This window comes from Plasmodium gonderi, assembly GCF_002157705.1.
Source record: "Plasmodium gonderi DNA, contig: Chr14, whole genome shotgun sequence".
NCBI lineage: Eukaryota > Apicomplexa > Aconoidasida > Haemosporida > Plasmodiidae > Plasmodium > Plasmodium gonderi.
Genome location: NW_021628939.1, coordinates 2,763,643 through 2,778,533, shown reverse-complemented (window position 1 = coordinate 2,778,533; position 14,891 = coordinate 2,763,643). Strand labels below are relative to the sequence as shown.

The following is a 14,891-nucleotide window of genomic DNA, read 5'->3' as shown; positions in this document are numbered from 1 at the left end:
AAAAAAAAAAATATATATAAAACAATTTATGCCTTCGCGAGTGGTAAGTTTGGGTTCCCCATTATGTATGCATACGCTTATAAGTGTACCCACACATTTGTGTCATTTTTAGTTAACATACACAAAACCCTCATATGCCGGGTTTACACGGCCAAAAAAAAAAAAAAATAAAGAAAAAAATGCTATGGCTCGAAATTATACCCTACGTACTTACATTTTATTAATCTATGAAAAACTTTTCATCTATGCGTGCTTACACCTGAGTTTAAATCCCCATACCAGAATGTATATCTTCGTATATCTCCGTGTAAATTACAGAAACAATAAAGACGAAGAAAACAAGACAGAATTAAACGACGTGAAAAAAATAAAATAAAAAAAAAAAAAAAAAAAAAGCGTGTAAAGCGAGTAAAGCAAATAAAGCAAATAAAACGAATGTTTGGTTACTAGCACAAGTTGTTGCTTATGGAATATCTCCAAATTTCTTAACACAGAGGCAGTACACTCTTCATCTTTGTGGAAATTGTTTTGCTCTGTCTCTAAGTATCTTATTTGGATTTAGTAGTTAAGCATAAAGAGTAAATCAACCAACCAGGAGAAAACAGGAACATGGAAGAACGGCAAGGGAAAAAAAAAATTCGCAAAAAAATTACAAAAAATGTAGCAATAAATTTGCAAAAAATGTAGCAATAAATTTGCAAAAAATGTAGCAATAAATTTGCAAAAAATGTAGCAATAAATTTGCAAAAAATGTAGCAATAAATTTGCAAAAAATGTAGCAATAAATTTGCAAAAAATGTAGCAATAAATTTGCAAAAAATGTAGCATAAATTCGCGAAAAATGTAGCAATAAATTCTCAAAAAATGGCAATGAAATAAAAATATTCGTGGGGTACCAAATTATTGTTGTCGGAAAAAAAGAATAAAAAAAAAAAAACGCCCTTATTTTCGTATTCAGCTTGCCCGACACTATTTTTTTTTTCTATTTTTAAGGGTTACATTATCCCTAATGTTAGCATTTAGCTATTTATACATACGTAGATATATGTACATATGTGTATAATATGTATTTTTATTTACTCTACGTCGTGACATATTTGAGATGAGAAATCACTCTCGCATAGCGAACAGATATAAAAGTGCTATTTTTATTTACCATTAAGTGGCAAAAAAAAAAAAAAAAAAAAAAAAAGAAGAAAAATATACACATATTAGCATACACGAGACCATACGTGGGTGCTATTATTATGGAGCAAACACAAATTCCAAAGTCCGTTTTTTGTTATATCCCTATAAATTTTATTGAGGATATTTTTATTTTCTCGGTTTTTTGTTCGTTACTTCTTGGCATCTTTTGCTGCTTTATTTATTTATTCATTTATTCATTCATTTATTCATTCATTTATTCATTCATTTATTTATTTATTTATTATTATTTTATTTTTTTTTTTTTTTTCTTGTGACGCGTTTCGCTTTTATGTATTTTTTTTTATTCCCCTCTCCAAGATCTTCATGAAAATGCCCCTACACGTGGTTACAAGTGAAAGGGGGGAAAAAAAAAAAAATACGAAAAATAAATAAAATAAAATAAATAAATAAATAAAATATAAAAAATAAAATAAATAAAACAAAACAAAAACATTATCGATGGCGAAGCATAAAAATTAGGGGAAAAAGGTGGAAAAAGCATATTCAATGAAATTATAGTACGTAACGCAGAGAAAAAGGTGCTCACGTGGACGTACTAAATTATGCAAATAAATCTGAGAATAAATAAGAAAAGCTAAGAGATAAGCTAATAGCATGGCCCTTTAAACCTCTATACGCATGAATGTATGCATGAATTTTTATGTATAACTCATTTGTGGTTATGAACAGTTACTCCGTACATATACAATCAGAGAACTAAACATATCACAAGAAGTCTTTGTTTGTGCCTCCAAAGCGGCTAGGCATAAAAAGGCACATCTAAAATTATGCCAAGGTTGAGGATGGACAAAATGAGAGCGAACGAAAATTGTGAAGAAGAAGCAGAGCCAACATGCCCAAACGAAGCAGAACCAACATCCCCAAACGAAGCAGAACCAACATGCCCAGACAAGGCGGAGCAGTGTAACCAAGAACAAAGAAACGAAAATGACGCGCAGGTCAGAAGGAAAGATGATGATCACTTCGACAAAAGCAATAATTTCCTCGATTTTGAAAACATCCTTTTAGATGTAAGATTGAGAAAGTCAATACTGCACATGTTTAAGTTTCAACACCCAACGAAAATTCAAAAACTAGCGATACCATATGTACTGAAAGGAAGTGATGTTATTATAAGTTCCAAAACAGGGTCAGGTAAAACTATGGCATATCTGATTCCACTTGTTCAGAATATAATTAAATCAAATTTAAACGAAAAGGAATCTTTAAAATTTTTTTATAAAGGTATAATCCTTGCACCAACAGAAGAATTATGTTTACAAATATATGAAATAACACATAAATTATGTAGCTACCTGAAAGACATTTTATCAGTTAATCACAATATAGGTAAAACCTTTTATGAACATCCCAGTGTGTTAGTTAGTACACCAAGACATTTATATAATCATATTGTTGAATGTAAAAGAAAAAATAATTTAGATATATTATCAAATTTAAAAATACTTGTCGTAGATGAAGCAGATATATTGCATTCAAAAGGATTTCAAAAATGGATGAACCTTTTAGCGAGATACCACTTTCCAAAAAATTATTCCAAAAAATATCAAATTATTATGGCATCTGCCACTATAGGAAATAATATCATAGGGAAAACAAAACTTTTTTTACATGAGCCTGTATTTTTAACAACAGAAATGGAAAAAAAAATCAACCCTTCACCTACTCGTACTATTGCTAGCATAACCACGGTGCTTGGTAATGGAGTAAATTTTAATAAACAGAGAGACGATAAACATATCTCAGATCATCATGATAACTGTATCAAGACTAACGCACCTCCTATGGATACCCATTCGATTACCAGAAGCCATAACACAGATGATGTTGTCATTTCACCAAGAACATGCGAAAGTTACAATGATAAAAAATTTATAGGTACATCATTTTACTATTTGTACCCAGATGAAGTAACAAAATTTATTTACTTGTATAATCTAATAAATGATAAAATTATTTTGCACAAATCCATTATTTTTACTTCGACCATACACGATGCATACAAAATAAAAATTTTTTTAACATACTTTGATATTCCATGTTCCATTCTTAATCCAAATCATCCCATTTTGGTAAGACAAAATATTATTTCTGCTTTTAATAATTTTAAAATGTTCTTTTTGATATGTCCACAATATGAGAAAAACACAGCAGGAAAAATGAATAAGAAGAGAAACTTGATTACAGATAATTCAGTTCCGAAATCGAACCATTCTAGTATCACGGAAGAAAATTTATCCATCAAAGATATCGTTTCATGCAAGACCAATAGAAGTGAGACTATTTCATTTACAAAAGAGGAAATTCGAAACATTTATGCAGGTGACACTGAAGATGGAGTGCAAAATCCAGACACAGATTCGTGTAAAGATGGAGAGCACTTTTCAGACACAGATTCGTGTAAAGATGGAGAGCAATTTTCAGACACAGATTCGTGTAAAGATGGAGAGCAATTTTCAGACACAGATTCGTGTAAAGATGGAGAACAAAATCCAGACACAGATTCGTGTGAAGATGAAGAGCAAAATTCAGACACAGATTCGTGTGAAGATGGAGAGCAAAATTCAGATGGATCTTCTGGAGAAGAAAAAGATTTCCTATACAACCGGGGACTAGATTTCCGTGACGTGCAATGCGTAGTTAATTTCGACATGCCATTGAATACAAAAACATTTATTCATCGTGTGGGAAGAACATGCAGGTTGAACAGAAAAGGGATTAGTATATCCTTCATTAACCAAAATGAAGATAGAGAAAAAAAGATGGTAAACACAATAAGCGATAAAAATATATGTAATATGAATAAAAAATCTGTTTCAATTAATAAAGTAGAGATGTATAGATATCGTGTAGAATCTGTTCTAAATAAATGTACCAAAAAAAAGGTGAAATATTTTATACAGAAGGAAATTCTATACCAGTCTTTAAAATCGAAGGAACTGAAGGAATATTTTAATTTAAATATACAAGAGAAAGAGCATATTAACAAAATTATAAAATATTTCAACACACATGTAGTACCACATAAATTAATTAAAGATAGGTTGCAAAACTTGTTCTTAAAAAGGAAAAAGATTGGTACAAATAAAATGATAAATAAAAATGTGGGGAAAAATGGGGCCCAAAATTACAACAAGAAAAAAAATTGGAATTATCAGCAAAACAATGGGAATAATAATGAAACTTACAAATCAAAAATACTTCCACAACATTATGTTAAAAATAAAACGAACGGATTTATGTTAACTGAAATGGCTTATGAAAATCAGCTCAGAAAGGAACCTGAGATCGATGTGGCTGATCCCTCCAAACTTCCCCCCATATATGGAAAACGATTGAAAAGTTACATCTACAAAAAGTATATATTACGAAAGAGAAGAAGAAGTGGTTCCTGGAGGAGTGACCACAGAACTAGCTATAAGAATAATCAGGGGGGGGGGGGTAGTGAGTACACATAAACGACACAAGAATGTCTAGTCAGGTGTATATACATACGTACACACGCACACAGAGACACACATATGTAGATGTGTTGTCAAACTGTTGATAAACATGCATAACGAATGCGTGTTTTGTTTTGTTTTTATATTAATCTATTTTGTACTATTCTATTTTACGCCATTATATTTTACGCCATTATATTTTACGCTATTCCATTTTATGCCATTATATTTTACGCTATTCCATTTTATGCCATTATATTTTACGCTATTCCATTTTATGCCATTATATTTTACGCTATTCCATTTTATGCCATTATATTTTACGCTATTTTATTTTTTTCTATTCTATTTTTTGCTATTCTGTTATACTATGATATGTTCCTTTTTTTACCCAAACACACAGCCAATTCCGTAATGTACAGGACACATGTCCCCGTGTGCATCTATTCATCAAACTTTTGTTTAAACCACATTTTGTGTATCCCTGTGTCCATGTAAGAAGGGAATACAGCAGCTGCTGCTTGTGTAGCATAGCATGATACGTGCATGTGTGTAAAAAGTGAAGATTTCTTATGTATCTTATAAACATTTGTGCCGTTCTCCTTATTCATTTTTAAAATTAAAAACATGTATATATGTAACTAATTAATTTATTCATAATTTTTGTGTTCGTGTGTCTGAAATGGAATAAGAAAAGGAATAACAATTTTTCCGGCTGTATTCCCGAGCGAAGAGATACAGGAAACATGCATAGGGAGGAGGGAAAAATAAAGCAAAATAAAATAAAAAATAAATAATAATGATAATAACGTAATAAAATGAAGTAATAAAATGAAGTAATAAAATGAAGTAATAAAATGAAGTAATAAAATGAAGTAATAAATGAAGTAATAAAATGACATAATAAAATAACGTAATAAAAATAGTAGAGGTAAACCCCTCTCCCCCACACACTCCATGCTTCAGATTATCACACACCACCCCTTTTTTTTTTTACGCATCTATTGAGCTATTTTCAAAATGGATCTTCTAACAAGGAATATATAGAATTCTCTTGTTGTGTTCATACTTCTTATTGTATGTGTATCCTTTTTTTTTTTTCCCTCCCCCCCACCCCCTGATATTTTTTAATTTGAATGTGTCATTCTTGGGTATGCACATTTCTTGGTCTCTTTATTCTTTTTTCCAATCTAACACTTAGCTCTAAGTGCTTTGGCAGCCATACACCAATCAGCTAGTAATTTATCCAGTTGTATTACAGTAGCCAATCCACTAGCCATGGTGTTACAAGCCATGGCTCCAATTTTTAAGAACTCTATCTGTAGAGTCTCAGAACCCAAATCATATCTCCTTAAAACATTTGATGATGTCAATACAACATCAAAAGGGGTGTGTCCTTCTCGTATCATATCGTAAGCAATGTCATGTGCTTTTTTCCATTCACTACTGATACAGTATTTTAACAAGTTCTCTACTCTTTCTGGGGAAGGAATATCACATATGTTTAAAACATTTTCTTTATTTATAACCTCTAATCCAGCATACGTTGACTGTAAGCAATTCACTGCTTTTCTTAAATCTCCATCTGCTATGAAAGTAAGAGTTTCTAATCCATCATCTGTATACTTGATGTTTTCAAGTTCGCAAATTTTTACAATTCTTTTTAAAACTTGATCATCTGATAACTTGAAATATCTTATGATTGCGCATCTACTTTGAAGTGCATCTATTATTTTCTCTGATTGGTTACAAGCTAATGCAAATCGTGTGGTATCAGAATATAATTCCATAATTCTTCTTAATGATTGTTGAGCTGCTGTTGTCATAGAATCTACTTCATCTAATATGATAATTTTATGTTTTCCTGGGGGTAAACTTATAACTTCTTTTGCAAAACTTTTTATTCTGTCTCTTATTACATTAATTCCTCTATCATCTGACGCATTTAATTCTAGAACCGCTTTCTTCGCCTGACTTCCTAACATTTCGCTAGCTAGACAAAGGATGCTCGTCGTCTTTCCTGTCCCCGGGGCACCCTGCAAAAAATAGGAGGAAAAGTGCAATGTCAGAATAGGTACAAACAGCTGGAAAAATAATAAAAAAAAAAAAAAATTGGAAAAAATCCGTAACAAAGCAAATAGAAACAAAACAGACACAATATTCTTGTTGCACACAATTAGAACTTATGTTTGTCATCTCAATTGTGCAAGAAGACGTGGAATGAAAACAACAAAAAAAAATGAAAATAGTAGTACATATGGGAAGGACCACAAAACGTGCTGCCACTTGGGTGTAGGTGGGGAATTAAAAATATATTAGCATTGCAAACGCACTATTTTTAATTAACATTTTGAAAAAAAATTAAAATAAAAATTAAAAATGCACAAGATGTTGATTCCGTTAACGCAGATAGGAAGTGACGAGAGCAGGACACATTTATACATGTATTACACAAACACAAATCAATGATAAAAAAAAGAAAAAATCCTTACAGCTAAGAGCAAGTTAGGCATATTCCCAGACACGATAATACTTTTTAATGTATTTATGACAAAGGGGTTTCCTACTACATCATCAAGGTACTCAGGTCTATATTTTTCTATCCATATGTCGATATTACGTTTAAGCAATCTGTTCTTAAATGAATCTTCCTCCATTTTGCATGATGTATGTTTGGATATATATTATGTGACGCCCGTTCCTTCGGTCCTCACAGTTGGTTCTTTTAGTTGATCTGCTAAGCTAATGCGTATATCTATATAAGCTCTTTTAAAGGTATGCACTTATTTTTAAAGTATGGCCTTGGGAAAGGATTATATTTTTCCATCAGGTTTAAATAAAAAAAAAAAAAAAAAAAAATCAAACAAACAAAATAAGAATTGCAGCGCTTCAAAAGTACTTATGGAATAATCGATAATTCACTTTTCATAATATCATCCTACTTTTCTCATATGAGAAAGTAATAGGGTTTAAATTTACACCTTCAAAAAAAAAAAAAAAAAAAAAAAAAAAAAAAGTGTGTGCACAATCTCTTGCAGGTTTTTTCCACTTATATAATTGTGCACGTTAATTTGCCCACTGCACACTAAATAGTTAAGCACAATACATAAAACATATTGCATACTGAATATCGCATGTGCATATTTGCCATTGTGTTTGTTCAGTGGATAGATTTATCTTCCTCATCCCCTTCTTCTTCCTCTTCTTCTTTCTCTTTCTCTTTCTCTTTTTTTTTTTTTTTTTTTTCTTTTTTCAAGGGATGGCTCAATGTCTACATGATAACTTCATTTCAAAATAAAAACAATGCGTTCTGCACAGTGATTCAGGCTTATCGATGTGAATTTTTTTTATATAATTTTATTGCCCATATGAGCAAAATGTGCATTTTAAAGATTCTTAGTAATATTGCTAAGATATGTGCAGTTACCATAAAAAAAAAAAAAAAAAAATTATTTTATATTACCCCTTCTGGTTACATTTATGTATTTTTTATTTATATTTTATTTTATTTTATTTTTTTTTTTTTTTGTTTCTCCCCTTCCTGAAGCAAAATGTAGAGTTTTCTTATGTTTACATAAATTTGTGATAGTATTTATGCACATCTCGTAGAAATAAAAATATTTTTTTTTTCTTTTTTTTATCTTGAATTTTTTTACCTTTGCTATACATACCCATTATATAGTATTATCCTAGATTGCCAACAATTTGTGAGTAGGGGAACAGTGGGGAGAGGGCATATAATACCTTTTTCTTTTTAAGAACATGGGTGAAAATTATATGTAAAAAAAAAAGAATTTCAGAATTGTCCACCTTAATTTGGGTTAACATTTATTATCAAAAATTATTTCTTCGAAAATTTTTTCTCTCAAAAATGTAAATACAATATCGTAGAAGTGTCACATTAGAGGAATGCACCTTTTTCAGGAATTATTTTTTTTTTTTTTTCAAATTTGTCATACACACTATGTGTTGTTAAATTTTTGTCCGCATTTTTTCAATGGAAAAACAATAATACTTAGAAGATAAAAGTTGTATCATGGACTTAGGTACATAGATTATACCTACATATACATTTTGCAATTAGAAAGAGAGGAGGAAAAAATAAAAAAAGGAAAAATGAATAATGAACCCACCAAGTTGTAGAACAAGAGAAGCACTTATGACAGGACAAATAAAACGTTTAATGCATAAAATGAGAAAAGATAAAAAAAATGTGTGAATAATATATATAACCATATAAGCGTCAAAATATTATTATTTCTACTTTATCCGTTTTTTTTTTTTTTTTTTTTTTTTTTTTTGGGGGGGTGGGGGGAGGGAAATTTGTAAAAAATCTCATTCAGTTCCTCAAAAAAAGGGGGATGGGGGGAGGGAAATTCGTAAAGAATCTCATTCAGTGCCTCAAAAAAAAAATAAAATAAAATAAATATATAACTTGCAGCTGTATGGCTAATAGTACAGCATCGGCAAACGAATAAAGACAACATAAATATGACCTGATTCTTTTAAAAACGTTGAAAACCTCCCGTTGTAAAAGAAATAAAATAATAATATTAATAACAATGATAACAAGTTAAAAAGTGTGAATGCCAAAGAGATTTATTATTCTAAAGATGCAGCTTATATATGTAATAAATGAAATTTAAGTAGGGTTCAAATTATAATGTATCATTTTGGATAATCAGAAAAAAAAAAAAAAAAAAATTGAGAGCCAGAAATAAAATATTAAAAGAAAAATAATTTCAAATATAGCATACACACACTATGCGAAAATTCTCTAATAAACTGAAACATTTTTATCAAAAATATAGCATCTTTTTTACTTTTTTTAAAATATCAGGAATTGTGTAATAGGGACGTGTATAAATTAATATATTCCGTTTACTAATCTTTTTTAAAAGAGAAAAATCTAAGAGATCCAAAAAATATAAGGCCCCCTAAAAATAAATAAAGGGACCTAAAGTAACATCCTTTATAGAATGCCATAAATCCTTCTTCCGATAATTCTGTAACCGTTTCTATATAGGTCTTTCCCTGAATAATTTGGTTTGTTTTGGTTTGGTTCTGTTTGTTACGAATTTTCATTTTTATTTTTATTTTCATTCATGCTTTTTAATGTAAAACATGCTTTAAGCACATTTCAATTGGCATTAACGTAGGTCAAATGGGAAGAAACGCCGATGATGTACACACAATAAATCTATTCACACATTCACATATTTATTGCAAACGCTCCAAATTTTAGTTTCATACATATATAATTTGTCTAGATTTTATAACATCCAAGGGAGTTGTTAAAAATCCCGCTATTCCTCCTGAAAAACATAAAGTTCAAAAATGCGAGTGTTGTTTTGAATCTTTCATTTTCTTTTTCTTTTTTGCAAAGAAACAATGTGTAGTGTGCATGAAACAGTGCAAATGTTAAATCAAAATATATCTATATATATGTGTTTATAAGAGGATTTCTCCATATTTCAATTTTTACAAACCTGCAAGTCCACCACATATTGCTGATTTTATGGATGGGTATTTATTGGAAAATTTGCTGAAATCTTTAAAAACGAAAAAAAAAAAAAAAAAACAATAATAAAATAAATAAATAAATAAATAAACAAATATATATACATATAAATATGTATACGTAATTTTAAAGTATTTGTCTTTTGGTATTTCTTGAACATTGTTTTCCGTATGTGCAATACCTCTTTTTGCCTTTTCCTTAAAAGTCTCCCATAAAAAGTACTGAATACAGTCAAATGGAATTTCCCTAAGAATCAAAACAAAATAGCTTTTTCCCAAAAAAGATAACAAGCCTTCTCTTTTAGTAATCTGGTTTATCGTGTTTATCAAGGAACTAGTACCAGACACTTGCATATTCTGTTTCACTATTTCAAATGGAAACCTATTAAGAAAAAGAATTTTTTCTTGTGTTGTTATTGTTATGAACAACCAGTTTTTCTTTTTTATTTCTTCCTTTTATTTTCCTTCCTTTTTTTTTTTTTTTTTTTCTCATACCTCACTGCACCGGCTGTAATTTCCGCTACACTTGTTGAAATTAAATACAAGCTTGTTTTGCTAATATTTTCATTCTTCTCTTCGCACACATCAGGCAAAAAAAAAAAAAAAAAAAAAAAAAAAAGAGCATGGGTCTTTACTCCTTTGACAAGGTTTAATTATCAATTTGTTCACAACTATATTTTGATACCACGACTTTTGTTTAGTAACCCAAACAATGAAATGAGAACCATTTGGTGAATGCTACAGGTCACTGATGTGCAAAGGCTTACTATTTTAAGAATACCAAATTGGACAAAGTCTCATTTCGATATATATATATATATATATATATTATTATTTTTTTTTTTTTTTCTTAAATTCTAATTTTAAATGCGAAAAATGATATGTAGGAAAAAATAAAACAAGATAAAATGATACTACCTGTTAATAATTTTTTGGATAATTCATAGAAGCAATAAAAAAAAGCACTAGCTGGGACTGTGCCAACTAGTGTTGGTAAAATTCCAGTATACAACTTTTTTATATCATAAACTGATAATGATTTTTTTGCTTGGATATTTGTTTTTATGCTGTCAATAGGATATAGCACGGTGTCTACAGCAATTCCAGCCAAGGCACCCGTTACCAAATTACCTGTTAAATGGGGAAGAAGACATATATTAAAAATAAAATAAAATAGCTAATAAAATAAAGGGATATAATGGTGCAATGACAAAACTGTCATATGGATCTTCCATGGTAAAAATATTTCCTATCCAAGAGATGTATACTTTTGTCAAATACTTCTATAAAATTTGTTTTTCTTTTTTTTTTTTGGCCTTACTTAAATGCTCCATAAGGGAGATGTTGTTTCCAAATGGGAGGAAAATAAATGGGTTTCATTTACCTGACTGGGCACAGAAAAAAAAAAAAAAAAAAAAAAAAAAAAAAGCGTAATATAATGTAATGAATAAATGTACGCAATGTTTTTCGCTTCCAATGTGTAAATCGTTATAAAAAATATGTATCCCTGTAAGGCAACAAGTGCAGAGCACAGGTAACTTTGAAAGTTGTACACATTACCAAGGAACTATGTCAATTTAAGCATTTTCAACATTTTGCCTGCTGATTACTCTTTTTCTGCAATATCTTTTTTAAAAAATGTGTGTGCATGTGTGTGTGTATATATGTGTGTGCGCGTGCTTTCTTTTTCTACTTTTATTGTGCTACTTCTTTGCTACTTTTTTTTTTTTTTTTTACATTTATCAATGTTGGCAAAAACGTTGATATTAATAAATAAAAAGCAAGTTGGAGAAATTGCATTTCCTTTTTTTTCTCCCCTTTATTAGAAATATCCTTTGCATTTTTTAATTGTAGAATTGTTTTTTTGCTTTTTGAATAAGCATATTTGCTTGATTCTATGATTAGAGTTTTAATCCAAATTGGTTGAAGAAAAGGATCGATTGTTGCAAAAAAAATAAAAAAAGGGAAAAAATGGAATAAAAAAAGAAACTCTCCTCTTTCTATTGTGCCATAAAATTTGTTTTCTACATGTTTGTTTGGTTTTTTTCCTTGAAATGTGCTAAAAAAAAGTAAAAAAAAAAAAAAATGTGGCATATGACTCACCTCTTTTTTACAATTTTTTTTTTTTTTTTTTTTTTTTAACTTGTGCAGAAACAAGCTTTTCGAGGATGTAATAAAATTATTTCCATCAGAATATGCAAACATTTGCGAAACCTTCGCGGGTTAGGGTGTGAGTAGAAGTGTTCTTGAAAAAGATACCATTAAAAGGAAAAATTAAAAAATAAAAAAGTGAAACATGTTCAGAAAAAAAAAAAACAAAAAAACTTAAGTGCGAAACATGGCATACATGCAAAGAAATGAGCCAGAAATGAATGAAAAAAAAAAAAAAAAAAAAAAAAAAAAAAAAAAAAAAAAAAAAAAAAAAAAAAACTAAAGTGAAAAAAATGGAAAAAATGAAAAAAAATGTGCCAGAAATGAATGAAAAAAAAAAAAAAAAAAAAAAAAAAGCGGATAACGCATAATATATAACACCAAAAACACACAAATTGGCAAAAAATACAAACTCCAAAAACATCCAAACCTTCGAACAAAAAGAAAACACAAAATAATATTAATAACACGAACGATTGACATGACGGATGATCGGGAAAAAAAGGTTTGAAAAATAAAAAACATAAAAAAAAAGTGACAAAAAAAAAATAAAAAAAAAAAAAAAAAAAAAAAAAAAGCGGATAACGCATAATATATAACACCAAAAACACACAAATTGGCAAAAAATACAAACTCCAAAAACATCCAAACCTTCGAACAAAAAGAAAACACAAAATAATATTAATAACACGAACGATTGACATGACGGATGATCGGGAAAAAAAGGTTTGAAAATATTAACTTGTAAAAAGGGAATAAAACAGAAATAACAAAATTTACTGAATCCTTAATGTCATACCAGAAGAAACTGTGCAAATGTCGCATGAAATGGTTGAAAGAGTTTAAAATAAAGCAATAACAAAATGGATAAGAAGCTGGAGAAGGGAATTTCCTTAATTCGAAACTTAGCCGAGAAATACAAAACGACTATCCTGCATCGGTTAAACCCCAAGACGCAAAAAACTATTAATAAAAAAAATAAGAAAAAGAAAAAAAATGTTTTTAAAAAATTGGAAATGAAAAAAAAGGAAGAAAAATATAAGGAAGAAAAAATGAGAAAATTAGACAGTTATCTAATTAATCAAGAGAACGAATTGGATTCTCAAGAAAATTATTCCATTTTTAACAAATTTAACACAAATGCAGATAACCTTTTTTATAACCTCAGAGATGATAAAATGCAAACCTACTTAACAAGTAAAGAATTCGAAGGAAAGAATTCTGAAAATAATTGTAGAGTTAGTTACAACATTCTTGATTCCTCAAATTCTTTGATATTTAAAATTAAGCAGGAAATCCAAGAAAACAATGATTTGCTGTCCCTTCAAACACGTAAACAGTTAAAACAGAATAATAAAGAACGATCAAAAGGGAACCCTTTCTTGGGATCCAGTAGTATATGGTACCCACAAAAATTTTCACAAGTGGCTTTTAAAAAGTCAAAATTTCCAAATACAGAACAATCATTTCATTTAAGAAACAAAATGAAAAAAGGAAGAAATCATTTTGAAGAAGAAAACGGTCCCGAGTATAAAAAAAAATGTAATCCTTTCGTTACCTTCGAAGTAAACCAATGTTCGGAAGGAACAAATATTAAAGAGATGAATTCAAAACAAATGGAAAATAAGGACAACGAAACCAAAAGTGGAACAGGAGAAAAAAATTTTGTCACCCATTCGAGTCCCATAAGTGAAGACATTTTTTTCGAAGACAACGAATTGTATGTAGAAAATGAAAGTAACACATTAGTATTTGGAAAAAATAAATTCGAAAATATTAACAAAATTGTTCAAGCCTCTTTCAAAGACAAAGAGAAGCATAAAAATGGAGAAAGCGACCAAGTAACATCCCAATATAACAAACAATACGGAGGCAATAACCACATTTTAAACAAATCGGATGAATCCCCTACAGATGAGTTTTTTAAAGAACATGAAAATAATCAAGGTACTCAAATGTCGTTAGAAAAAAATAACAAAAGTGACTGTGACAACGAACATCATCTTCGTAATATGGCCTTAAATGGTGTATGCATTAATCCGAAAAATGAACCAGAGGGTAAAATAGAAGGAGATACATTAAGTAAAAATGAAACGAACATAAAATTTGACTTTTTTTGTAATGAATCAACAACATTAAAGGAAGACAACTGTTTTGATTTGTTTTTTAGCGAACCATTAGCAACTCCAACTATATTTCAAGGCAGAAAACACTAGTTTATGAAAATGTACTTATTTATTGTTATTTTATTTCATTTTTTTTTTAATCCTCTTTTTTTGTTTTTCTTTTTTAAATCATCAAATATGAAAACCAATTTTGTGTTTTCGAATTTCTTTGAAGTATGGTAGTAAATTTTTTTTTTCTTTTTTTTTTGTTAGTACGATGCTATACGTGTAACATATATATATATATTTACCTCTTAGCGTGCGTGTGCATATTTTTTTGCAAAGCTTTAATTATAGCACATGTTTAACAATCCCAATCCATTTGTGCGTTGATTCCTCCTTTTTTTGTTTGAAAACGATAAACAAATTGATATAGTACATATAACATGCTATTTTACACAAC

The 14,891-nt window shown here is 29.3% G+C and overlaps 4 protein-coding genes across 4 annotated transcripts; 2 read left to right on the top strand and 2 right to left on the bottom strand.

Annotated features, from left to right (window-relative positions):
* Positions 1–2,000: 2,000 nt before the first annotated feature.
* PGO_145810 (DEAD/DEAH box ATP-dependent RNA helicase) lies at positions 2,001–4,667 on the top strand (the record flags this gene model as incomplete). Its single annotated transcript, XM_028690571.1, has 1 exon — positions 2,001–4,667. The coding sequence occupies one exon, from the start codon at positions 2,001–2,003 to the stop codon at positions 4,665–4,667; it is 2,667 nt and encodes an 888-aa protein (XP_028546372.1).
* Positions 4,668–5,842: 1,175 nt separating this feature from the next.
* On the bottom strand, positions 5,843–7,309 carry PGO_145800 (replication factor C subunit 4; the record flags this gene model as incomplete). Its single annotated transcript, XM_028690570.1, has 2 exons — positions 5,843–6,688; positions 7,145–7,309. 2 exons carry the CDS (start codon positions 7,307–7,309, stop codon positions 5,843–5,845), a joined length of 1,011 nt encoding a protein of 336 aa, XP_028546371.1.
* A 2,227-nt stretch (positions 7,310–9,536) lies between these two features.
* On the bottom strand, positions 9,537–11,506 carry PGO_145790 (mitochondrial carrier protein; the record flags this gene model as incomplete). Its single annotated transcript, XM_028690569.1, has 7 exons — positions 9,537–9,686; positions 9,906–9,967; positions 10,142–10,204; positions 10,355–10,554; positions 10,668–10,746; positions 11,091–11,303; positions 11,494–11,506. The coding sequence occupies 7 exons, from the start codon at positions 11,504–11,506 to the stop codon at positions 9,537–9,539; spliced, it is 780 nt and encodes a 259-aa protein (XP_028546370.1).
* A 1,680-nt stretch (positions 11,507–13,186) lies between these two features.
* On the top strand, positions 13,187–14,539 carry PGO_145780 (hypothetical protein, conserved; the record flags this gene model as incomplete). The annotated part of the gene is made up of 1 exon (XM_028690568.1): positions 13,187–14,539. The coding sequence occupies one exon, from the start codon at positions 13,187–13,189 to the stop codon at positions 14,537–14,539; it is 1,353 nt and encodes a 450-aa protein (XP_028546369.1).
* Positions 14,540–14,891: the final 352 nt, after the last annotated feature.